Raw genomic sequence first — 24745 nt, 5'->3', positions numbered from 1 at the left:
CCCCTTTATGCCTCCTTGCCAATAGACCTTTGCTCCTCCCCCAGTCTATGATTTTTTTTTTTTTGACCTTTTCTGATTATACTAGAAATGCACTTAGGGCCTTATTCCCCTCTGGTGTGCTGAGATGCCATGCTGAGGTTCTCCTTGCGTTTCTCACATACTGAGCATAGGGGCTTCAATTGCTTTCTATCTCTGTGATTCTTCATTTCTTGTTCTGCTCATTTACCTCTCTTTCCTCACACAGTAATTTAACAAACACCTATTGAACATCTTGATTGAGATAGCCAGACTTTGATTTCAGAAACAGAGCTTTATTTTAAGGAGCTCAATTTATAGTGGAAGAAGCAGAAGAGAGGGAACCATTGATGGTTAGTATATCCATCAGTGTACTTGGCAATAAGAAGAGGATCACACGGCTCTTGTTTAATAAGTGAAGGTAACGATCCCTACCCCCCAGCACCACGTAGGATGAGACAATGATCACAACAGCCTTTGTTAACTTGTAAGGAGCTCCCTGCTATGGGGTGGTTCTCCCTGGTGAGAGGCATCCCTATTATTTCTGAAGAAAGATCATTCAAGGCCACCAAAGCTGAAATGACCACAGCTTTTTGTCTAACAGAAAGTTGCCCCATCCTCTCTGGAAACCAGATCCCAGTGTCACCCCTGAAATGCAAATCCCTTTAGAACAAATCTTAATGGAGAGCACCTGGGTGGCTCCATTGGTTAAGTGTGTGACTCTTGATTTCAGCTCAGTTCATGATCTCAGGGTTGTGAGATCCAGCCCCATGTCAGGCTCCTCACAGGGCATGGAGCCTGCTTAAGATTCTCTCTCTCCCTTTCCCTATGCCTTTTCCTCTCTCTCTCTCTCTCTCTCTCCCTTTCTAAACAAACAAACAAACAAAAAACCAGAAAGAAAAAAAAGAAAGAAAGAAAGAACACGTGTTAATGGGCTTATCAGGACTGGAGAAGAAATTTTCCAGGAACACATGAACATGCCCTCCAAAGCCTCCTCAGAGAGCACTAGTTTTTGTTTGTTTATTTGTTTTGGTTCTAAGAGGAGGAAGGAAAGGGTATTTCAAATGAATTAAACTTCTTTTTTTTTAAATATTTTATTTATTTATTTGACAGAGATGGACACAGCCAGCGAGAGAGGGAACACAAGCAGGGGGAGTGGGAGAGGAAGAAGCAGGCTCACAGCAGAGGAGCCTGATGTGGGGCTCGATCCNGCTCAATCCCACAACGCCGGGATCACGCCCTGAGCCGAAGGCAGACGCTTAACCGCTGTGCCACCCAGGCGCCCCTCAAATGAATTAAACTTCTATGAGGAGAACAAATATCAAGAAAATGGATCTCTGCCCCAGTGAGGAGTCCAGTTTCTTGATGGACCTATGAAGGCAGTAAATTACAACCCTCTTGCCCAGGGCGTGGATCCTGGCACTGAACCTCTAGCCCACGGGGTTTATATGGTGCTCCAGGGACAGCAAGATCGTGGGGTCACCCCCTCCTTGTCCCTGTTTTCTTCTGAAGATGAATGGCTAAGGCTTAGAAATCATGGGTCTCGGGGAACCCTGTGCATGTGACTCCAGAGTTTGTTTGCACTCCTGGTTTTTCACATAACCACAGATCCTTATCTATCTATCTATCTATCTATCTATCTATCTATCTATCTATCTATCTATCTCCACAGATCCTTCTGTTTTTTACACTTAGGCTCCTTCTTCAATAGGGAAGAAAACCGTGGAATCCTGAAGTTCCCTGAGGCAGGCAGCTCCCCTGCTGTTGTCTGCTGGTGCCTGCTAAATTGCATCCCTACTTTAGAGAAGGAAGTGAAGTTCAGGGAATAGAAGCGCCTTGCCCAAGTCAGAATTCCTTAACCAGGAATGCTTATCGTGACCTTTTCAGAAAAAACCTAGATGATGGTGAGGCATCACTATGCTTTGAACAGTGGAAGAAATAAGGGCTGGAGCTGTGTACCCCTAGGGTCTTGCTTTTTTCTGTCTTCACAGCCCAGCCTAGGGCGGGGACACATAGACTATGCCTCCTGTAATCTCCCACAACAATTTTAATGCGACAAAGTAAAAAAGCCAGGCTGCTCTTTTCTCCTCATTTCCCATTTTTAGGTCCCTTTCAGCCTCCTCCCTCCTAGGATGGGAAGCCCAGGCTGAGTCCTACCATCACCACCCCGTCCCCCATCCCCCTATCCCTCCTCCCCCATTCCCCTGTCCCTATGCCGAATCCCGGGGCTTTGCCTTCCAGGGAATTTGCCCTTCACCCTATGGTGCACTTGCAGCTCCAGACTCGTTACAGCCGCGACCTGCTTCCCATGAACCTCTGCTCCCCGCGCCAGCAGGGGCGCGCGCTCCCTACCCAGCAGTCCTTGCGTGGCCCGACAGAACGGACACCCAGGACTCCAAAATGGCTTCAGTAGGTGAGTACTTGGAGCCGGTTAAGGTTGCATGGTTGAAGGCAGGACCCGTGGTCCGGAGTTCGGGGCTCAGAGGTGCACTGGGAGGGGAGGGGAGGGGGCTGCGGAGCCGCCTGCCCTTCGCTCAGGGCCTTCCCTATGGCCTCGCCGGAGGCGCACAGAGCCCTCTGCCCAGGGCCCTGCACAGTGCGACCGTTCTCCGCTCGCTCAGCCGCGCAGCCCGCCTGCCCAAGGGCCCGCGTCTCGGCTGCAGCGGCGGGGGTGAGGGCAGCCGGGGGACGCGTCTGCGACCTTGGGAATGCACCACCTCCGGCCACCCTTCCTCCTCTCTGAAGAATAGTGACCCCGCCGCTGCCCAGGCGCTTTGCATTTGAACCCTACGCGCAGTTTCTGCCCTTCTTTTCAAAGCTGAAGCTCAAATTAAGCTCCAGGAGGAGCGAAAGCCTAGGACGGTTTCTGATACCACGTCAGGTTGGACGCATATATGTTGAATACCCCTTGAATCGGCTTAGAGAGGTGAAGTGACTGACTCAAGGTCACAGTGAGAGGACTGAGCTGAGATGTAAACCTAGGTGTCTGGAGCCTCTTGGTAAACAAGCTTTAATCTCTGCAGACTTTTCAGTCACATGCATATACAAATAAATCTACACTTACCGGACTGTGCACACTGATTTTGTGGGTTTTTTTTTGTTTTGTTTTGTTTTGCTTTGTACCGAAACCATGTTTTAGCCCTAGAGCCTCTCACCGTAGCATTGTCAGTAAGTCCCTGTCTGGAAGGTTGATCCCATTTTATTTTATTTTTATTTTTTTTAAAGATTTTATTCACTTGAGAGAGAGAGAGCACAAGCAGGGGGAGAGGGAGAACCAGACTCCCGCCGAGCTGGGAGCCGGATGTGGGGTTCCATCCCAGGACCTGGAGATCATGACCTGAGCCGAAGGCAGAGGCTTAACCATTTGAGGCACCCAGGCGACCCCGTTGATCCCATTTTAAAGATGAAAATAAGGGTCAGAGATGTGGTGTGGTCTGCCTGAGGCAGAGTTTTGATTAACCTATGTGTGTTTTACCCAATTTCTATATTCTTAATATCAGCCTGGAGAAATGAAGAGGGGATCAGAAAAGATGAGAATGATGCTATTCTTCCCATCTGTAAAAAAAGGGGCATGAGAATATCAGCAGTGGTTACGTTGTTTAAACAAGAGGACATGTGAAAAGGAAGCTTTGCAACTTCGCATCTTAAGTTAGGTAGAGTGAAGTGATGAGCACTGTGGACTAAGGATTAAACAATTTAGTACGTGTAAGGTACTTGAAGCACTGCCTGGCCTGCTGTTGAGTGCTGGTCATCTCACCTTCAGCTCTGTGACCTTTGAGCAGGGTCATGTCACGTCTGGCTCATTCAGCATCAGCCTAGGTGAAGGAGTTGGAGTCCAAGTTTCTTAAGTACTGACAGTCTGTTAGATGGCATCGGTCACCAGAGCATAAAGCCACTAATTCATTAGCAAATAAAGTGATGGAAATAGGAATCAACAGCAGTAGATAAGATCGGGTCAGCAAACTGGCCAGTGGGCTAGATTTCCTGTGACCTGTTTTTGGGTGGCCAGTGAGCTAAGAATGGTTTTTAAACATTAAAAAAAAAAATGTTACAGACTCTTTGTGTGGCCTGAAATCTTTACTCTGTGGCCAACCCCTAGGCTGGATTTAGCACCAGAAGAGACTTAGCATTTTCATGCCTCTCCATATAGGTGGACAGTATGCTTCTTTGAAGTCATAAAGTCAGGCCAGGGAGCCACCTACCATCCCAAGAACATGTGGTCCTTTCTTAACCTTCACTGAAAGTCTGTCATGACCACGAACTGTGTGTGGGGTTGCTCCCACCCTCACATAGCTCATAGGCAGAAAGACCGATAATTTCCATTTATAGAGTACCTACAGCCAATTACCAAGGTGGCTGCTGTTTTTTTTTGTTTTTGTTTTTTTAATACAAAAAGCTTTTTTAAAAGATTTTATTTATTTATTTGACAGAAAGACAGCCAGCGAGAGAGGGAACACAAGCAGGGGGAGTGGGAGAGGAAGAAGCAGGCTCCCAGCAGAGGAGCCCCACACGGGGCTCGATCCCAGCACCCCAGGTCACGGCCTGAGCCGAAGGCAGACGCCTAATGACTGAGCCACCCAGGCGCCCCAAGGTGGCTGCTGTTCTTAACCTTATTTTACAAAGAATGAAACTGAGGCACAGGTGGCAGGAACTTGTCCAAGGGTGCACAGCAGCTCAGTGGCACTGAACCCAGAATACGTGACTCCCCAAGTCTGCTGTGTGAGCCAGTGAGTACAGAGGGGTGTGCAGCATTGCAGGAAGTGTTGGGAGGGTTCCGGTTTGGCTGCCTAAGGACTGAAGTCTTTGTCTTCCATTAAGAGAGACAGTCTTGGAAAAAGTGTAGCTTGATCTCTGATGAATCTGTTGATCCCCTGGGAGTTTTACGATGGTGCTGTATTTGGCTCTCTTTAAGCCTACTGTGAATCCCCCCCCCCCGTATTTATAAATTTCTTGGTTTTTGTTAAGAAAACCCTCTTAATATGTCTAAATATATAGAAAAATAAATTTTAAATCGGCTGCTTTCTCCTGTGATGTGCCAGGCCACCATGCCAGCCTCTGAATGTGGTCATGAGAATGCAGGGTATGTTTTCATAGTTTGTGGGCTCAGAAGTGACCTGATTTTTTTTTTTTTTTTTGAGTGACCAGCCTATACCAGTCAAAAATACTTTTTGACTTAAAATACTGCGTTTCTTTTGTACACCTCCCCCAACATAATCCTGAAATTAGAAGCATTTTTTTTTTTAAGATTTTATTTTTATTTATGCGACAGAGATAGAGACAGCCAGCGAGAGAGGGAACACAAGCAGGGGGAGGGAGAGGAAGAAGCAGGCTCATAGTGGAAGAGCCTGATGTGGGGCTCGATCCCATAACGCCGGGATCACGCCCTGAGCCGAAGGCAGACGCTTAACCGCCGTGCCACCCAGGCGCCCCTAGAAGCATTTTTAAACCTTTTATTACGGAAGATTTCAAAGACAAAGGAAACAATAATGTAATGAACACTTTATACTCATTACCCAGTGTCAACAGGTAGCAACATTCTGCGCTTCTAGTTCCATCTATACATTTGTCATGCACTCCCCACCATGGGGCAGTACTTAAAGCCAGCTGGTTTTAGAGTGACATGTTTGCGCTCCTCACTGCATGCAAGGAGGCTTTGGGACTGTAGCAAAGGTGTTGACTGTGTTCTTATTCGAGAAGAAATGTGATCTGGTCATCCTTCGACTGAGGTCTCTTGAACCAAATGAAGACAAAACTGGCATGTAAAAATGTGTACTTGTTAAACTTTTCTAGGAATAGCACGGACAGGGTGACAGACAAAGGTACAAGTCATTCTCGAATGACATTATTGTGTGGTATACTATCACTGACACTCTCCAACAGAGATTTGGGACATATCCTGAAATTCATCTGAGACTATCTCATATTCAAAAATACTACCAAACTAATCACATCACAGTTTTCTGTTTGTAAAAGAACTAAAGAGTGCAATTAATCACTGAAGTCCTGTATGCTTAAAATGTCCTTAAGTTTGGTTTGTATGCCATTTCTTTTTCTACTTTTCTTTTTTTGTTTGCTTCACATAGACTTTAATGACATTTCAACAAGAATGATACTAACAGTTTACAGTTCTGAGAACTGTTCCAAATGCTTTTACAGAGATTCTCATTCAGTGCTTGGAATAAGCCATTTTACAGACAAGGAAACGAGCTCAGAGGTTATATGGGAAGGTAGTACTATTGCTTGAGATAAGGTGGGCAGGGAAGGAGGCCTTTTAGGGAATAACATTTTAAGTTGAGCTGGCTGTGTGATGATCCAGGAGCATAGCACACACAAAGGCCTCAGGTAAAGCAGCAGAAAGAGGTCTTGAGGAAGCATGGTGAACCTGGTAAGATGAGTGGGTGAGATGGTTGTCTGGCAACAGCATGTTGGCTCCTGAGAGCAAGGCTTTCGTCTCCAGTCATTGCTGTGTCCACAGTGCACAGCACACCTTCTGTCATACAGCAGGTGCTCCATATTTGTTGGATGAGTCTAGATGGAAGGTTCGGGCCAGTTTGTTTGGCATAGGCAGCCTAAACCATAACCCTCAAGCTATGTATGCAAGTCTTGGGCTTATGCCTCCACCTGTCACTTGTGGTCTCTTGACAAACATTGATCTGGTCCCTTTGGGCCAAGTGTCTCCAGATGTTCTCCAGATGACCCGTAGCAGATTAGAAGCTGCCAGTGAGCCTTGGATTTCTGTTTATGGCCCAGCAACCCTCGCCCTTTTGAAGTGTTGGGAGATGTCAGGAGATCTGTGGGATTCCCCTCAGTGGACTCTTGAGGCTGGTCCTTACAGTGCCTAAATCTTTCCTTGGATACCCAAAATGGAGAAGAAACCTTTGAGTGATTTGGTCTGGCTCCTTCTGTGGTTGGTAATCTTTAAGGACAATAGACTTTGACTCCTTGCCCTGAAGAGGATACCTGCCCAGCAGCTTTTTAAAGTTGATCTCTGGGGAGGATAAGAAAGGAGACCATTCTCTCCTTATGAGCATCTGATGTTCGCAGTTCCACCCCGCTCTGGTCCTCCCTGGTCCCCTTCCTATTTTACTCTTAAGCCAAGATGATTACCATATGGCCTCCACCCCAGTGCCTTCCTGTTCTGTCCCCAGACTCTCATTAGAATATTATCTGGGGCTCACTGGATCATTTGGAGCAGTTTTTATTAAGTCGTTTAACATTTGCTGTCCCAGGTAGGATGCTTGAGTAGATAGCAGATTATCTTCAGGAGCGTGGGAGCCAGACCTAAGGCTGAGCCCTGCCTCTACTGCCTGCGTGCTGTGTGAGCTTGGCCAAGTTGCCTAACTTCTCTGAGTCAGTCTCCCCCACTCCTTACAAAATAAAGGCATCAGTTTCTTGCTGTGAAGATTAAATGAGCTAATACATGTAAATATTAGTTTTGCAATCATTATTCTGTCTTCCACTTGATTACTTAATTCCTCAGGGCCCTTAGGTTCTATTTTTACATAGTTATTCCCAGTAAGTTGTTATTCAAATCTTGTTCATTAGTAAAGCTATCGCTTTATATATATTCTGGCTTAAAATAGTGAATTCAGTGTGATACATCTATTCATAATATTCCTTGTGTGCAGCCTCTGTGTGGTGACTTTATCGAATGGTTGAAGTGACAAAAAAGGAGGCTATTTGTCTTACTGGAGGGTTTTCAGTGTGTGTTTTCTGCTCTTCCTTTTCAGTACCAGTGAAGGAGAAGAAGCTCATGGATGTGAAACTGGGAGAGCTGCCTAGCTGGATACTGATGCGGGATTTCACCCCTAAGGGCATTGCTGGAGCATTTCAAAGAGGTCAGAGCCTACAGCCGGTGTAAACAAAAGCAAATGCCTGGGTCCTCTGGTCTCTCTTTGCTCTGAATTTATTTGAGCAGTCAAGGCCTTGTCTCAGACCAAAAAGTTGCGGAGAGAAGGACAGGGACAGACTGTTAGGCCCTGAAGGTCCGTGTCTGATTCATGACTGGTCCTCTCAGAGGCTGGTTCTAAGATATTTCAGCCAAGACTGTTTTCTGCTGCTTGGAATTGGTACCACTGCCTTCGTCTTAAGGATATGTCCATGAGCATTTTTATATCATAAGAAATTTAAAGAGGAAAATTAGTTTGAAGCATAGTGGACATCAGTCCATGATGTAACGTTCATCCCCTTGCCAGGCAAAACTTCCAGGACAGATGTTTGAAATGATCTGTCCTACAGGTCTGTGCATGGTCACATCAGTCCCGTGGGGCCCCTGTCCCCATTCCAGGAATCAGAGACCGACATCAATCCATGGGGGCCTGTGTAGTCCCTGGCCTCAAGGGGCCCCCCCCTTCTGTTTTTCTTTCCAGTCCTGGCCGCCCTGTTACTCTTGTGTGTGGCTTGTTTTCCTTCTGCTCCGAGGCCTTCCCTTAGCTCAGATTAGAATTCTCTGCCTTTTCCCCATACTTAGTGACAACAGTCCCTGACTTCACAGCTTCCTTCACTGTTGTAAACCAGGGCCTTCTAGAATCATTTCATTCTTTTGTTAACCAAGCCATAAGCCCAAAGAGGGTAGAAACTGTTTCCTCACTGGGGGAGGGGGGCGAGGAGGGTTACCCAGCAAAGAGATGATTGCACAAAGCCTTCTTCCCTGACAGGGAGACCCAGCCGGCCTCAGCTAAGTGGCCTTCACTTAGGGTTGGACTTTTGGTCAGAATTAGGGTAAGAGGATCCCTAGGGCTGGAGGTGAAGGTGAGGTAGGATCAGAAGCTAATAGGCTGAGCCAAGTCTGTTAAGGTGAAGGCCAAAGCATAGGGGTAGGATCCAGGTGGGCCTAGCTGGGGCTTATCCTGGGCTCCCAGGGCAAGACCCATGGGGCAATGGTGCTTTTCCCTTCATCAGCCAGTGAATTTAGGGTGAATGGCTTCAAGAGCCAGAACAGGACTGGGTCCCTGAATTTAAGCCAGACTCGACTTTGCACTGTGTGAAGCATTCACAGCAAAGCAGACAGTGGCCTCCTCTCCTGTTTGCAGGTTACTACCGGTATTACAACAAGTATGTCAATGTGAAGAGAGGGGGCGTTGCTGGGATTTCTATGGTGCTCGCAGCTTACGTGCTCTTCAACTACTGTCGTTGTTACAAGGAACTCAGTGAGTGTCTCTCTGGTCACCTAGCCCTCTGGGGTTTCTCACAGCTGATGGGACTGGTTCACTGTTGGGTTTACAAGTCCATCATTCTACGGCAGCTGAAAAATTGGGAGGGACTTACCAGAATATAGCATATAGGATGCTATTTTAAGCGAGAAAATTGTGGCAAAGAGAGGAAAACTAACGTGAAGCCGGGATAAAGGTAGTATTGGGAAGCGTTCTGTAAGGTGCCGCAGGCTCCGCCGAGGGTTGGTGGAAAATTTTGGCTTCGTCTTCCCAGCAGCCAGTGCGAAGAGAGAAACAGGAGTGGTGCAATCCGGTGTCCGGTGTTCTGGAAAAGGGTAGCTTGTCCTGGGTCTGAAGCCCGAGAGGAGCTTGTGGGGCGGGAGATGGCGGTGGAGTGCCCGCGGCAGCCCCTGCCAGTCTGAAAGCCAGGGTCATGCTGGCTCTGAAGGCCAGGCTCTCGGGGACTGTGTCTGAGCGCGGGATCCTTCTGGGAAGGAAGATTAGCTCTTGAGATGCCTTGTACCTCCAGGCAGGTTCTGGGTTATCTCCTGAAAGGGATTCTCAGGATGGCTTTAGATGTTAGGCTGCCGTCACCCAGTCATCTTGCGTTTTCACTACGCCTTTTAAGAAACTTACCATCTTGCCTTTCTGACTTCAGAACATGAGCGGCTACGCAAGTACCACTGAAGAGGGCCCAGTGTGGAGGCACATTCGGCATTCCTGACCGTGACCTTTGCCTGGCACCCTTGAATCCTTTCATATCCTAATTCAGAATTAGCATCCAATAAAAGATGACTGGTACTTGGACTGCTTCACTGGTGTAGTTTCCCTGCCCTTTTGGACCTCCTGCTGCGGCAGCAGGGCTGTGAAGGCTCTACCGTTCCCAGAGGGCGATTTTCTTGTGGTCGGCCCAGGGCTTTGGGGCTTTGAACCAGCTCACGGGAGGTGGGATGTCATCTAGTTCAGCCTGTCAAGTGCCTGGAGGGGTTTCCCTGCTTTTTGCACCTAGGCTATTCTAAGCACTTCTGGCTTTTTATCAGCTGATGCTTTTACATCAGAACTGATGCCCTGAGTGCTTAAGAGTGCCTTCCCCTCCCCCATCTTCCTGCATTATAGAGGCTGCAGTAGTGTGGGCCCTCCTGGTAAGGAAGCTTTTTCCCTATGGGATGATTCGGGGGAGCAGGGGAAAACACAGGCCCTGTATCCAGCCCCCTCATCCTTACCCTTCATCAGAGATCATCGGTAAAGGGACATGAAGGTCAGAGGGGTATATGGTAAGAACATATACTGCATGGAGTATAAGGGGTGAGATGCTGTGACTAATTATCTCGTAGAAGATCCAAATTTGAATAAGCAGGTATCATCCAACATCTGAGTTGGAGTAAGGAGATCTGCCACGTGGCTGTTACAACCAAAGGCCAAGCTTCCAGACTTTACCAGCTGCCAGAAGAGAGGCCCTTCCTTCCCTGGCAGCATCCCTCCCCTCTGGCAGATTCACGTGTTGAAAGGGGACAAGCAAGCACCGACATCAAAGCTTCGTGCTGGACATCTAGCGCGGCCAGCAGCAGGAGTCCTGTCCTTGGCGTGGGGTCCCTGAAGTAATGAGACGCAGCTTAAAAAATAAGCTTTAATCAACCGCATAAAAAGTGTTCTTGTAATGGAACTTGGATAGGCCCACTTGCCCAGCAGGCTGCAGGTGATGGTTTCACATTTCCAGGTTCAGGGGCAGGGTGGTCTCCGAGGCCAAAGGTGAGTGATGCACTGATGCTTGGCGGGACAGGAGGTAGGTGCACAGATGGACCGCGTCCTCTGTTTACTGGGTGCTGTGCAGTTCCAGCTGAAGGTACACCTTGAGATATACCACTGTCAAGTAAGGCGCTCCAAGGAAATCAGCCCAGAGAAAAAAAGACCCTCACACCTGAGAGCCCTGCGCCCTTCCTCTCAACCACTGCCAGCTTGGAGCAGGACCAGGCCGAGGCAACAAGTGCACTTAAATTTGCCCTGAAGGGCTGCCTTGTTCAAATCCCATGGATAGGCACGGCTTCTGGATTCAGCAGGACATGGAGGAAGCAGGCATGACCTGGCCGAAGCTTTAAATGATCCACCAGCCCCCGGGGTCACCAAGAACTGGTGTTTAATGAGGAGGCCTCGAGGGGAAGGGCTGCCTTCCATACAGACTGCTTAGCACAAGCCCTTCGCCACAACCTCCTCCCCTCCCCAGAGGGCCATGTGCAGGGAGATCCGGACAGGAGGTGTGGATGCTAGACAAACATGATGCCGACTTGGAAGGACCGAACTAGAGCACTTGTCCCCTTTTAAAAAAAGATTACAGCAAAATGATAGGGAAACTGACAGACGTAGCCCCTCAGAACGATAACCCCGGCGTGCCTGCCTGCCAGCCCTAGCCAGCGTTGCACCAACACTGGCATTAAACGGTTCAATGCACGCTCCCAACAGCGGGGCCCTCTGGACTGCTCTGAGCTGGCTCCAGCTGCTGTCACTGTCCACTGAGAAAGGCCAAGTGCCCTTTGGTGCATCTGTTAGCGTAGTGTCCTTTCTCGCCACACTGGGAACAGCAGGAAGGGAGGGAGGGAGACAGAAAAAACCACCGTTTTCAAATGCAATTTTCAAGTGAGGTTGCACCCACCAAATACCAGATTAGGGATGGGACTCTGAAATTCTCAGTGGTACAGACTTTGATTCAAACAAGAAGGAAAAGGAACTCCAAAGGTACAGTGGCCCAGAAGCTTCAGCACCTCGGCAGATGGAAGGGAGGCTGCAGAGCCAGAGGAGGATCTGAGGGCACACATCAGGGAGAGCTCCCGCAGGCTGGGCCCTGCCCACACGGGCCTGTCCACGGAAGGTCTCTCACGGTGGGTGGCAGGACGATGAGAATCCCATGGCACCAGAGCTCCCCCACCTGCCTGGGGACCAACCCCTCTGTAGGGCTGGCCAGTCACTTACCTTTCTGAGGCACTGTTCTGGTGACAGGAGGCAACAACGTGAGAGAAGCCACCAGGCTCCTCCCCTCAACTTGGGGACTCACTGCGGTGGACACAGGGTGGGCTGCACCTAGTTTTCCTGGCTCTTGCATACTTGCCTAAGCTACCCCAGGGACAGGTTTGTTACAGGAGCAGAGAGATGGGACAGTCTTGGGCGAACAGACCCAGAGCATCCCTTCAAAAATCTAGCACTGACTCTGACCTGTCCCGGCTCTGATTATCCCGGCCCTTCCTTAGCTTCTCTTCATTTGTTCTTGTTACTCAGAAGCAGAAGGGATTTAAAATGTTGAGTGGCAGCCTCAAGCACTGAACAAGGAGTCGGGAGGAGACAGGTGGGGGCACTCACTTGGCACTAACTCACCCAGGGCCCTCCCAGTCCTGGCTCCCTCAGCCTGGAACACCGGGCTCTACCTGGCCACAGCCCAGATCTCCTGCCTGCTCTATCTCCTGACCCCGCAGGTCCCGTGTTCTCAAGTCTGTCTGATCTGTAGGTGTGACTGTGGATGAGTGGCCCGTGCAGCTGCCAGCTGGCGCTGAGACTGATGAGATAAGCAGAGGGAAGGACAACCGGGCCCCTGCTCACAGCATCTGCCATGTCTATGGGCCTCCACCGCTGATCCTGGAGAACCCAGGATTCCCACAAGGTGCCTGTGTCATCTATGAAGTGCCCGTGGTGAGAAGCAGGTGTTAGGTTCTGGCTCCCCCTAAGTTAAGGACGCAGGAGAGCCTGCTGCAGGGTGCGGGGGGCCAGGTTGCCAGCTACACTGCCTCAGAACACCTGCATTTCCTCGTACCTGAGAAGTGACTGGTCGGAGGCACACCCCCCTTTCTGTACTCTCCTCACCTGGCGGGGTTCAGGCTCAGAAATCTCTGAGGCCTTTAGTGATTTGGGGCACCTGCTGTGCCCTCCTGGGAAAGTGCTAGCATTCTGTTTCAGTAGGGTTGGCACATAGCACGGGCTCGGTGAGTGTCTGACGGCTGTGGGAAGCGGCTCAACCTTCGTTGAGGGAAAGTTCTAGGAACAATTTAAGCTAAGCATATGCCTCCTGACTCGGACCTTCTACTTGTAGGCATGGATGCTGCTGCTATCAGGCGAGAGCTCACAGATGTCGAAGTGTTAGATTCAGCACTGCTTGTAGCAACAAAAACTAAATTGCTACCAACGGAGAACTGGTTAAGTAAACTGCAGTTCTGTTACACACCCAGTGAAACAGATTAGATGTACGTACACTGACCTAGAATGATCCACAACATATTGTCGAGAAAAAAAGACTACAGGATGTTATACTATCAGGGCCTATTTATACTAAAATATACTTTCCTTGTGCTTGTGTAATTAAGGTTTGGCACAGCATTCTCCACGTGGGGTGTAAAAGAGCACCAAACCCAAAAATCGTACATGACACATGGAATCAAGTGGCTGTTTTAGGAAAGGTGGGAGTAGGAACAACACTCTGCACCCGAAACATCTGTGTGTCATCTAAATGTTTTTATCAAAAGCGTGTACTAACTTTGCACTTTGTCTAAGAATCCCCAACTCTGAAGTTTTTGTGGCCTAGCTGTATTATCAGTTGTTTCTGCTGACTTCCCTCAGTGGTGATGGTGATTTCCTTCTAGGTTTTGTGATTAATTACGAATTCATTCTTCAGAACTCTAGCTGTGGCAATTATGTGTGGTCAGGTTGAGAATAAATTACTTGTAGAGCCAGGCACCAGGGGCCCACATCTGGGGCTGTTTCAGTTCAGAAAACTCAAGTTTCTGGCTTTCCAGCCCTCACCAAACTGACGAAGGGTCCCCTGGTGACTATTAACTCTCAAGGCACTTACCTCCCTGCTTTCCATCCAGAGCCAAGAATGAGACAAGTTTTCTAGTAGGTTTTTAAAAAGTTTACCCTTTCCCTGAGGGGGTGTGTGTGTGTGTTAGGCGGGGCAGAGGGGTGAGTTCTAATCTATTTTCTTCCTGTGTGGGCTTAAAGCTCTGTCCCCTTCCCTTGGGGATGCCCCTGCAGGATGTGAGGACATGCAGAGGCTTAGGGCTTACTCCCGCCCCGGGACTTGTGCTCCTGCTTTATTACCAGCCTCCCTTTCCCGCAAGCTCCGTCCTTTCCTTCAACAGCATATGTGATCGTTCACTTGGCCTTGGTGTGTTGTGGAAGGAAGCAGGATGGTCTGTTGCCCACCAGAGTAGCCCATTTTCAGTCTTATGGTCCAGAAACAAAGATGTTATCATTTTTCAAAATGAACTATGTGCGGAATGAAGGAGTAGNCCCCCCCCCCCCCAGCCCTGGGACTCACCTTGTAACAGGTGACCTGCTCCAGCGGCCGGGGTCCCCGGTTGCCTGCGCTGCTGTTTTGACTCTGCATGACCCCGATGACCTGTGGGGCTCTCTGCTGATTGGGAGAAGAGTTCTGACTCGTTAACTGGATCAAGGAGGACGACCTTTGTAATGGCGGATTGTTACTTTGCTGGAAAGAGTTACACAACACGGTTTTACTGTGGAAAACACGTGCACGCAGACTACCAATGGGCACAGGAAAAAAGAGGGCGGGACTGATCCCGCACGACCAGCAGGAAGAAGGGCTTCCGTGGTGGCCCCGCTCAGGAGAGCAGGCAGAAAAGAAACATCTGGTGATGATGGCAGGAGCTGCTGCCCGAAAAACACCATGCAGACACACAAAAACGAAAAATAAAAGTAGAAAAGAAAACACCAAAGAGACGAGGAGGTCTCTGGGGCGGCAGGGCGAGGGCATGAGCAGGCCTTACTTTTGTTTCTGAGGTTCTAGCTTCAGGTCAGGATGAACGCTTGGTTCAGCCAGATGTTTAGTAGCCTACACGGCGAGCAACAGTCACAGAAAAACAGTTGGAGGCTGACATGCTGACCTGCGGTCTAGGGGCTGAGAGGGCCCTCCACTAGGGAGTCATGTGAGCAAGGGGGACGGGCGCTCCCGGGGTGGGAACGGGACAGCTAGGCCACCTCCCAACCAAGAGGGTTCCTGGCTCCGGCCCCCATAAATACAGGAGCAGTGAGCCAGAAACCCCCGGGTTGTCATGGCTGTTCCCACACTCAGGAATTCCTGGCTTTGGGAGGAGTTCTGAGTTATCCCACAACCGCCTGAGGGTGGGGCTCAGTGCAGTAAGTCCAGTTGGCCCCATGCTTAGCCTGTGGCACTCGAGGATGGACAGGGCTCTGGCAATGGGCTCAGCATTCAACCAAGTAAAAGGTAAGGATTCAAGATCAGTAGGCGGGTTTACTCAGCCAGTTGAGACCCTGCTTAGTGCACCTGGCCAGCCTTTCTTCTGGGCCCTCAACCCTCCACTCCCATAACCAAATCCAAGGTGCCCTTAGTTTGTGGGGGAGGGGCTGCTGCAGATTCCCATTTGTCTCTGGCATCTCTCCCTCTCATGCTTGAGAGGATCAGCCCATCGCTGGGTTGTGGGACCCCCCCTGTCTAGGAAGGTGGAGCCAGCTGGTTCTTCAGCCCTGTTCCCAGCCCGCCCTCCCTGCCAGGAGCCCCCACACCGGGCAACAAGGGCACTGGTACAGGTGGGAGAACTGATCAGCCCCGGGTTTGCTCCCAGGCTGCTCCTGCCCAGTTGTGGGAACTTAGGCGAGGCCCGCCCTGGAGGACTTTGTTTCCCTGTTTATAAAAGGAAGGATTGGAACCAGAAGCAAGAGCAGCAGACCCGGGGAGCTCATGCTGCCCTCCACTCTGACTCCCAAGGGGGCGCTGCTGAGCCACTCGCCAGGCCAGAGGGGAAGAGAAGCCACGTGGGCATTCAGCTCTAGCAGATAGCCCTCCACCTCTCGAGGGAGATGCAAACTGCTCTGCTCCCCGAATTTTCTGCTGGAACTCAGAGTGACTCCCCTTCTGTCCCACCTCCTCCCCTGCCTCTCACACGTCGCCAGCCGAGTCTGTGGCTGACTGCACACCGGGGCAGGCACTGCCAGGGCCGGCAGCACTACTGGGCCAGGGAGGGACCGGGGCACGGTACCTTTGTTGGAGGCTGCGTCTGCTGTGGCAGTGGGGGCTGCTCCGTGGTTCCCATTGGCAGTTCAAATCGAGGGCTGGTCACCCCGCAGCCACAGGGTATGAGAACAAGGGGAGGAAAAGAGGGGATGAGAGAGGGCCAGGCCAGGCACTGTTCTCAAATTCTGGCCCTAGGAGATCACAGGCAGCCTCTGCCCGGGCACAGAGCAACACGGCTGGATGGGGGGTGGGGGAGGGGGGTGCTGGCTCTCAGCTCTGTCCCCGAACCCTCAGGAAAGAGGCGAAAAGAACGGACCGACGTGGAGTCAGACCCAGCTCTGCTCACACCTAGCTGTGGGACCTGCACCAAGTGCTGCTTCCCCACAACACACACCCTTTCCTGAGGGTCTAGCTCAGCTGCCAGACCACCTCTGACAAGACACACTCCCTGGCTCTCACCTAGCGAGTGGGACCAAGTCCACAGCACCTGCCACCTGCCCACTGTGTGGCAGTGACCGGGATCCTGTGCTTCTGTGCTGGTGTCAGTGGGGTGGACGGAAGCAGCCTGGGGACTGGGGGACGAACTGTTCTGCAGTCCCAGCAGAAGTCTGACTCCACAACCACCCAAAGTGACAGGTATGCACTAAGGCCCAGGAAGAGGAGCTCTGAGCCCTGCTGGGCAAGGAGCACCCAGCTTCAGAGGCCACACACCTGTCTCTGACCAGGTGCCACCCTTACCACCATGTGACCCTGGCCGGTGGCTGAGCTCTGACCTCAGTGTTCTCTTGTGTGAAATGGGGACATTTTCTATTCTCTCTCTTTTACACACAGACTTGTGAAGAGCTATATGAACTAATGTATGTGGAATCTCAAGGTCCTTGCCTCCATAGAGGAGGCCCCCAAACTGGTGTCCTTCCTTTAGGAGGTTCTTAATCAGACATCCCTAAGTGACATGCTAGACATGAGCTTTCCTGGAGCACCGAGGCCAGCTTTCATCAGATCTATGACCCAGGAAAGGTTACACGCTGGGCTAAGCAGAGCCACCTCTGAGCTTGGGGAGCAGCAGTGGCCTCTGCCCCAGGCCCTGTGGTGACACCACGCAGTGATCAAAGCCCATGTGGACCCAGGAAAGATCTAGAGGGCAGCAGGGCCTGGGGCAGGAGCAGGGTGGGGGAATAGGGTCTGGCTACTCACTGCATGAATTTACACGAGGGCCCCTCCGGGCAGAATCCCACGAGGTAATTCACACAGATGACTCTCCGCGTGTGCCGGTGCCTGCACAGGGGACCTGCAGAGCCAAGCGTCCGGGACATTCAGATGCCCTGCTTCGGGGGATGCCCTCGTGCCCCTGTGCTGGTCACAGCCCTGCCCGCACCACTGCCTGGGGCGCAGAGAGCAAGAGCAGGGCTCCAGATGCTGGCTCTGCCTTGTATCCACTCACAGGGGACAGCAGGCAGGACCCTTCAATGCTAGTTTCCTTATGGAAAATACAGGAGAGAAGGCAGTCCACGTGGGAGCTCTGGGAGGCTCAGGTGAGCTGAGGGTGTAAAAAAGCCTCACTAGCCCCAGATGCTTAACACCAGGTTTTGCTGGGACAGGTGGGACAGGTAGAGGGTCGTGTGGGCAGAGGAAGAGAGGACTGGCCTCTTGCTGGGGGGCCCAGCCACCCCGACACCTACCATGCTTGCAGAAGCCACGGTCGTACCAAGGGCAGTCCTTGATCTTGGACTCGGGGTCGATGTGCAGGAAGGGGCACTCCTTGTTGCTGCACTCCCCTGCAGGGAAAGCCAGACACACATCCACCTGGGGCAGCTCGAGGAAAGCTGGACTCAGACCCACCTCGGCTTTTCTCAGGGCCGGGACCTGCTGTGTGGCAGAGGGCCAGGTGCTTCTAGTGTCGCCTCCTGGCCTGGCGAGTCCTGAGACCCAGGGCAGTGTCGCAGAGCCTCAAGTCTCCTGACCTGTACGTGGACTGTGTACAGGACCAGTACATGGTGCCTCCCTCTCACATGTCCATGCTGCCTTGAAGGTCAGTGACCCGGAGCCAGGCACAGGGTACACACTCATCAAATAACTTATGGCTCTACACCTTTACCTAAAAAGGGGTACCCTGGGCACTGTGGGGGGGCCCAAATGTGCAAAGGCACCAACTGAGTCCAGGAAATGATTGGTCTACTCTGATCAGCCCTTCCCATCTACTAGCTGGGACAGGGGAAAGGTCTGAGGATTCTGCCTTTCAGGACAAAAGCAGGGAAGGCTTGGGAACTCAAGGCTGGATCCCTGTGGTCAAGTGCGATGGAGCCTTTGTGATGACAGCTCCTCTCGGGAGCAACTGGCCCAGCTGGCCGGCAGCATCTGTCATCCAAATACAGGAACTGCCCAGCTGGGCAGCCTCGCCACCTCCACGCTTGCCCTCCCCGACTCACGTTACACACGAAAGGTCAGCCTGACCACTGCTGGTCAGAGAAAACGCAAACTCTTTCCCAGATGCACCAGAAGTCCCTGTGAGGTCGAGCCCACCCCTCCCCAGGCTCCTCCTCCCCCAGCCACACTGGCACCCCAGCTGTGGCCCCCCATGACTGGCCCCTTCTTAGCCTTCCGATCCCAGCTCCACTCTCACCTCCTCAGAGAGGCCTTCCCTGACCATTCAGCCTAAAGGACACCATGGTCCTCATGTGCTCCCACCGCTGTCTATCTCCTTCAAAGCACTTCCTGCATATAATTTCCATCTTTGTCTCACTGGTGTCAGCTGTCTCTTTCCCTGGGCCGCTAGGGCAAAAGCACCACGGGCCAAGGACTGGGTCTGTCCTGTTTACTAGGACCCTCACTTGTGTCACAGGCAACAGGAGCTGCAGACAGTACATGCACACCAGGCCAGGCTCTGTAGGGAAAGGGCAGGCAGGGGTGCATCAGAGGCATCGGGGGGGTTGCCCGGGCCAGCAGGAATGAAGGAACACAGGCCAGCCCACAGAGGTGCCCTTGAGAGTCTGCCCCCTTCCGGTGCTGGTTTCAGTGCTGGTATGGGGGGGCGGGGCTGGGAAGCCTGGGTCCTATTTCTGACCCTCTGTGCTTTGACTGCACAGCTTATGCTACCTCTACAAAAAAAAGCCACAACTATCATGAATAAACCGGTGGGCCACCCCTGTTGGGCTGCTGGAAAAATTAACGTCTCTTGATGACGCTGCTTTGAACGTGTGCAGCACACGCCCAGCCCCGCCCAGCCCCCCCCAGAGAGTACAGCAGGCGTCCAGCTTCCCGCTGGGCCCCTGCACAGGGCCGGCAGTCCCAGGGCCAGAGCCCACCCTCATCCTGACCAACAGGGCTCCTTCCTGCGCAGCCTGGCCCCCAGCAGAGAGCCAGCGGGTTCTAGTGCCATCAGGGAGCAGAAGCGCTCTGCTGAGCCCTGGCCCACCCTGTTCTCCATGCAGTCCGCTCAGCATGGGGAAGGGCATGTGTTCTGTACACAAGGATCAAGGTAATCTCAAGGTGATGAGTGGAGCTCTTTGCCACCAGAAGACAGACCCCTGTTTACAAACTACTACCTGGGATTACTTTCCCAGAGAGCAGGAGCCAACTGAGGCCCGGGGGACAAGGAGTGGCCATGCTGGAAGCAGCAGCTGATTTAGAGGAAAAGGCCACTGGGAGCAGAAACAAGGCCTCCACCCAGCTGCACTGCACACTCACCCACCACGTGACCCTCCACAGTCTCCCAAACTTCCCAAAGTACTGGAAACTAGAGGGGCAGCTGAGGCTGGTTGGCACGGCCTAAGGTTCTGAAGCCGGAAAGCTGGGAGACGGCAGAAAGTGGGGGCGCCTGAGCAGCTCCTTCTCCCCTGGGGCTCCCGAGGCCCGGCGGCTGCTTACCAAACTTGGAGTAGAAGTAGCACTCGGGCATCTTGGTCATGTCGTACTCGTGCAGGAACTCACACTGGTCCCCCTTCTTGCACAGCCCCCGCAGCCAGTGTTTGCACACGACGGTCTTCTCACCGCTGATGTGGCGGAATGGACACATGCCCCCTGCCAAGGAAGATGCGGGGCTGTGAAGAGGGCGGGGCCTTCATCCCACACGGCCCTGGAGTACCTGAGAGTGACACGTCCTGGAAGGTGGTGGCTGCCTCTGGCAGAAGGCCATGCGATTTCAGGCAGTACAGAGCCACACATCTTAAGTTGTAGTACTTATTTGATGTCAGCGTGTTTTGGAAAAACGTAACTGAAACACCGAATCATGATTTCACAGACATTGCCATAAAATGGAAGTTTAACAGGCCTAAGGGTGGTGGGAGAATGAGCGTATTTCTTAACTGAATTATAGTTCTAGTGATACACAGAGATGGCCAAAAATTGTAGGGGTAGTAAAGACTGGGGTTTGAGAAACACAACACTTTATAAAAAACAGAAGGTAAAGAGGCGGCAGAAGCCTGGACTCAAAGCGGGTTCCAGCTGTAGTTGTAAGTGCCCACTTGGTATCCAAGAATTAAGAAAGAAAATCAACTTCGGAATTGAAGAAATGCATTGTATACAAACTGGGGGAGGTGTGCCTTCTGTGCAGGACCCGAGCAATCAGCCACCAGAGGGGACAGAGCCAGACCCTCGGAAACTCGTATTTCTACCTTGTGGCCTGGTGGAACCACTGGGAAGGCCCAACCAGAGTGAGGCTGTGACTTGGCAAGACCTAGACCAGCCCCTTCTAACAGAACTTTGCAATGATGTTCTCCATCTATGACGTCCAGTATGGCAGTCACTGGCCACATGTGTTAACTAACTAGTAGCCACATATGGCCGGCCAGTGGCTACTAGGTAGTTAACACTGAGACAGCCACAGTGCCCTGTGTTAAGGACAGCTGTCTGACAGAAGGTGGCGGGTCAGAAGGGCAGAATTACGGAGCACAGACACAGGAAGAAGACAAGGGGCCCAGCGGGCGATGATATTCCAACCAGACAGCCCCAGGTCAACCTGGTTGATCTACCCAGCAGGTCTATCGTTTCTGTGGTAAGTGACTGAGTTATAGAACCAAACTTGTCAAAATCATCCATTAAAACCATTCCCATGCTCTAATCCTGTGCTCCCTACTCACTGATTAAAATTTAGTTTCCAAATAAATTTGCCTACAGGAAGAAAAATGCCCAGATCTATACCCGGCATCTAAGCTCCCACCCAGTAATCGGTCTCCTTATGAGTTGGTGGATAGTCTGGTTCCAGCAGCCTCTGTTGGAGCCTGGTTAGTATGAACAAGGCTCCACAGGACAGAATACTGTAGGGGTTTTTGATGACGTGACACAGAGGACAGTGAGCTCGTGTAGACTGTAGAAGCAGAAAGGCGGGGGTTTAGACACTGGCTCAGTCACTCACTAATGCCGTGATCTTGAAAAAGTTCCTGAACACCTCGGTGCTTGGCCTTTCTGTCCATGACTCAGGTCAGCTTGTGGCCACAGGCAAAGTGAGGTGAGGAGGCCAACTCGGAGTGAGGTTCCGTGCTGTGTTGTAGATTTCGGGCAGAATACGCCCTCATGTTCCTAGCCTGTCCGAAGCACAGTAATTTCATCTAGGGACACTCTTAGTCTGCAGGAAGCAATGCAAGCCAGAGGCCTGAGGGTCTAGAGTCTACTAGGGTGCAGGGTGGTGGAAAGCACCTCAGGAGGAATGTCAGGGAGCCAGGGGTTTCTTACCTTTGCCACAGGCAGCTTTCAAAAAGAATTCGCAGACAGCAGCCCCCGACTCTGCAGGAAGGAAAGGAGAAGCATCAAACCAAGTGAGGTGTGCCTGGGGACAGCTGAAGACATAGGGAGGGGACCCCTCTGACCTTTGACTTGTGAAGGGTTCAGGGTACAGGAAACAGACTGGCAAAAAAAATGCAAGGCCTGGCAAGCACAAAAAAAAGCTGTTCATTTGTCACTCCCTGCAAAATGAGACACCTATGTTGAGGCTGGTCATTCTGAGAGCCTCCTATAAGCAAGATGCTTTCAAGGAGTTAGGAGTGGGTGTGGGAAGGATGGGGCACAAGATCACAGATGTTAATTACCCCCCAGGTCAGACTCGGACCTTCCAGAGGGCTAATTCACGGGCCCTTTAACAGGAGGCAGAGGGAGGGAATGAGCTCACAGGAAGAACAAACAGTTGTGGGGACTCTGAGGAGGGACAAGCTCCAGAGAAGGGGTGTGGCGCCTTGGAGGCGCTATTCCGGAGGGAAGAGCATAATGGAAGACACAGAGGCAGAACTCCGCCTGCCCATGATCTAGTTCATGGTGGGGCAACACCAACACACAATTATTAAAGGCTCAGTCTTCTGCTTCCAGAGGCAGCCAGTTCAGGTGAGGTGAGCTACGGAATAAAGGCTGAGTGTGATGTCAGTCAGTGACTCAGGGGGCAAGCCTTTGCAATGAGCCCAGGAATTCACTCGCCATGGCGGCTAGAATAAATGGTCCGTGGCTTCATAAACAGATTTCTGTATCAGCAGGCATGTGAGAGTTGCTGAAAATCCACCAACAGCATCTTGGAAAGCCACTTTCATACCTCTCTTCACTAACTTGAAAGAGATTCCTTGGATTTTCAGAAGTGGCAGATTTTGCTAGGACAGATTTAAGGCTGTCAAGGGGGTATCACTTGTTTGCATCCCAAAAAGCTTAAAAAGCCAAAAAGTTGTCATCCATTTGCATTTCAAAAGGCTGAAAAAGCCTTACATTAAGAAGAGCATCCTAGAAGAGTATTTCTGGGCTCTTCTCAGAGGTTAAGGTTGCTTCATTCCTTGAAGCCAGAAGTCCACAGTCCTGGGGCCTGGCTCTCAGGCAGACAGGTTAAGAGTATGCCTTCAGGGAAGAACTGACAATTCCTCCCAAAACTAAGATGACACTGAAGTGCCGGGACAAAGGAGGAAGGGTCGTGGCCTCCCAGGGCTGTAACATACTGAACTAGATCGGGCAGGCAGAGCGCTGAGATGCCTACCAAGTCTGAGGCCCCAGCCAGGGCAGGACCTGTGGCTAGGCACGTCCTTGATCCACCTTAAAACAGGTATGTGGGCCCCTCGCTACTGCGCCTGCCTTCAGACTCAAGTATGTGTGGTGCCAGGCTGGAGAAAGGAGGGAAGGAGCTGCCCCGCATGGATGGTTCCATGGCCTCAAGCTAGTGCCATCAGAACAGGGAAAGGCCCCATGTGACAAAGGTGGATGTGCATGCACAAGCAAGAAGTGATCACGTGTGTTGAGGGGTCTGCTTATAAGATATGTAGAGATGCAAGTGGTGCGTGTATAAGATAAAGTTGCCAGAGGTATGTCTCGTGGGTAGAAGCAATATCTCACACAGAAGCGTCAGCATGAGTGGGACAACTCAGGTCCTGTGTGCATGAGGAGTGTGGCCACTTGAGGGGAATGAGGCTGCAGGGAGGCTCTTCCAGGCCATGGACCAGTGGGAGAACGGGGGCCTCTGGCAGTCGTGGGACACAGCACAGGGAACTGTAGACTGAACCAGTGAAGAACACTGGAGAGCTAACCTGACTCCACCATGTACTAAGTCGCCAGGGACCAAGTGGTCTTTGGCAAGTCCCTCCCCCCACCCAGGCCTCAGATGCCCCATCTGTGGATTGAACGCAAGGTCCTCTAAGCTTTAATGCTACAACATTAGATTCTAAGTGTGTTCAGAAAGGAGAGAAGAAAATTGCTAGTTTCCCTTAAAGTGCTAGACATCCACCTAAGTTGGGGGGGGCGGGTGGAGGAAGCAGGAGCTATCATCCGAGGTGGAGAATGAAGGGAGCTCAAGCAGCTGCCCAGGTGTAATGAATGGCTCAGAACTGGGGTCCAGAGAAAAAGTGAGGGATAGGCTCCCAGTAGTGCACATCCTAGAAGAATGGAGGTTGAGAGTCTAACTGGCAATCTCCTACAGAGAGGGACAGGTGGGCCTTCCTCCAGCAAGACTTCTCCAACCGCCCAGTTTTGATGAAAGCAAGGAGAGGATGATCAAAGTGGGGGGCTGGAGGTGGAGAGAGGGAGTATCTAATTATTTTGTTTTAGTTATGGGAGGGAGTAATTTCCAATACGGGCCAACCCGCTTTCATTCAAGACTGATTTGAACAGCCAGACATGGTCCTGTCCTCCTGAAGGTTGTATTAGAATAGCCCCAGGGGTTCAAAGGCTGGAGAAAGGGAGGCTCCCGAGTCTGAACGGGGGAAAGGGGGGTCCCAGGATTGGAGGTGGGGAGTTCCAGGACCGATGGGGAGAAGGCCCCGGGACCCAGGGAGAGGGCGTCCCGAACCGAGGGAGAGGGGTCCCGGGGCCAAGTCGGTCGCGCCCCTAGCCCGCGGCCCCGGCCCCGCGCTCACTGTCCATGCCGGGGAAGGGCAGCGGCTGTGCCCCGAGTTGCTGCTCCACTGCGATCTCCAAGTCGAACTTGATGTGGTCCACGCTGGCGATGATTTCCTGCATGGCGGCGGCGGCGGCCACAGCGGCCCGACTACCCCTCAGGTCCCTCGCCGCCCTCACTCCGCTACCCAACACCGGCCCCGCCGCACACGGTCCTCCGCCTCCTTGCCTCGCCGCCGCCGCCGCTGCCGCCGCCGCCGCCGCCCGAGGGATGCCGGGAGCTCCCGGAGCCCGCGCCGGTCTTTCGCCTGTCCAGACC

The 24745-nt window shown here is 51.8% G+C and overlaps 2 protein-coding genes across 7 annotated transcripts; one reads left to right on the top strand and one right to left on the bottom strand.

Moving 5' to 3' along the window:
- Positions 1 to 2319: 2319 nt before the first annotated feature.
- On the top strand, positions 2320 to 9968 carry ATP5MF (ATP synthase membrane subunit f). Its single transcript, XM_002924190.4, has 4 exons — positions 2320 to 2428; positions 7746 to 7853; positions 9048 to 9164; positions 9826 to 9968. The coding sequence occupies exons 1-4, from the start codon at positions 2416 to 2418 to the stop codon at positions 9852 to 9854; spliced, it is 267 nt and encodes an 88-aa protein (XP_002924236.1). The 5' UTR covers positions 2320 to 2415; the 3' UTR covers positions 9855 to 9968.
- Positions 8419 to 24727, bottom strand: CPSF4 (cleavage and polyadenylation specific factor 4). Of its 6 annotated transcripts, none has more exons than XM_034669839.1 (8): positions 24447 to 24727; positions 21805 to 21855; positions 20002 to 20154; positions 17817 to 17912; positions 17332 to 17425; positions 16163 to 16235; positions 14464 to 14634; positions 8419 to 11016 (listed from the first exon to the last, which is right to left on the bottom strand). In XM_034669839.1, the coding sequence occupies exons 1-8, from the start codon at positions 24547 to 24549 to the stop codon at positions 10981 to 10983; spliced, it is 777 nt and encodes a 258-aa protein (XP_034525730.1). In that variant the 5' UTR covers positions 24550 to 24727; the 3' UTR covers positions 8419 to 10980. The 6 variants fall into 6 exon arrangements, with proteins under 6 accessions (XP_034525730.1, XP_034525733.1, XP_034525734.1 ...); XM_034669842.1 differs by having other exon boundaries at positions 14464 to 14559; positions 24447 to 24723; XM_034669843.1 differs by having other exon boundaries at positions 14464 to 14556; positions 24447 to 24722.
- Positions 24728 to 24745: the final 18 nt, after the last annotated feature.

The sequence above is a fragment of the Ailuropoda melanoleuca genome, chromosome 10 (genome assembly GCF_002007445.2).
Source record: "Ailuropoda melanoleuca isolate Jingjing chromosome 10, ASM200744v2, whole genome shotgun sequence".
NCBI classification, from domain to species: domain Eukaryota; kingdom Metazoa; phylum Chordata; class Mammalia; order Carnivora; family Ursidae; genus Ailuropoda; species Ailuropoda melanoleuca.
The sequence above is the reverse complement of the archived record's forward strand: the minus strand, read 5'-3'. Positions and strand labels throughout refer to the sequence as shown.

Coding starts and splice junctions, on each gene's coding strand:
- ATP5MF (XM_002924190.4), top strand. Junction 7,854..9,047: donor TGCTGGAGCATTTCAAAGAG/GTCAGAGCCTAC, acceptor TCCTGTTTGCAG/GTTACTACCGGTATTACAAC. Junction 9,165..9,825: donor TCGTTGTTACAAGGAACTCA/GTGAGTGTCTCT, acceptor TTCTGACTTCAG/AACATGAGCGGCTACGCAAG.
- CPSF4 (XM_034669838.1), bottom strand. CDS start 24,549: ATGCAGGAAATCATCGCCAGCGTGGACCACATCAAGTTCGACTTGGAG. Junction 21,856..24,446: donor GCCCTTCCCCGGCATGGACA/GTGAGCGCGGGG, acceptor TCCTTCCTGCAG/AGTCGGGGGCTGCTGTCTGC. Junction 14,635..16,162: donor AGACGCAGCCTCCAACAAAG/GTACCGTGCCCC, acceptor AACTCTTTCCAG/CAAAGTAACAATCCGCCATT.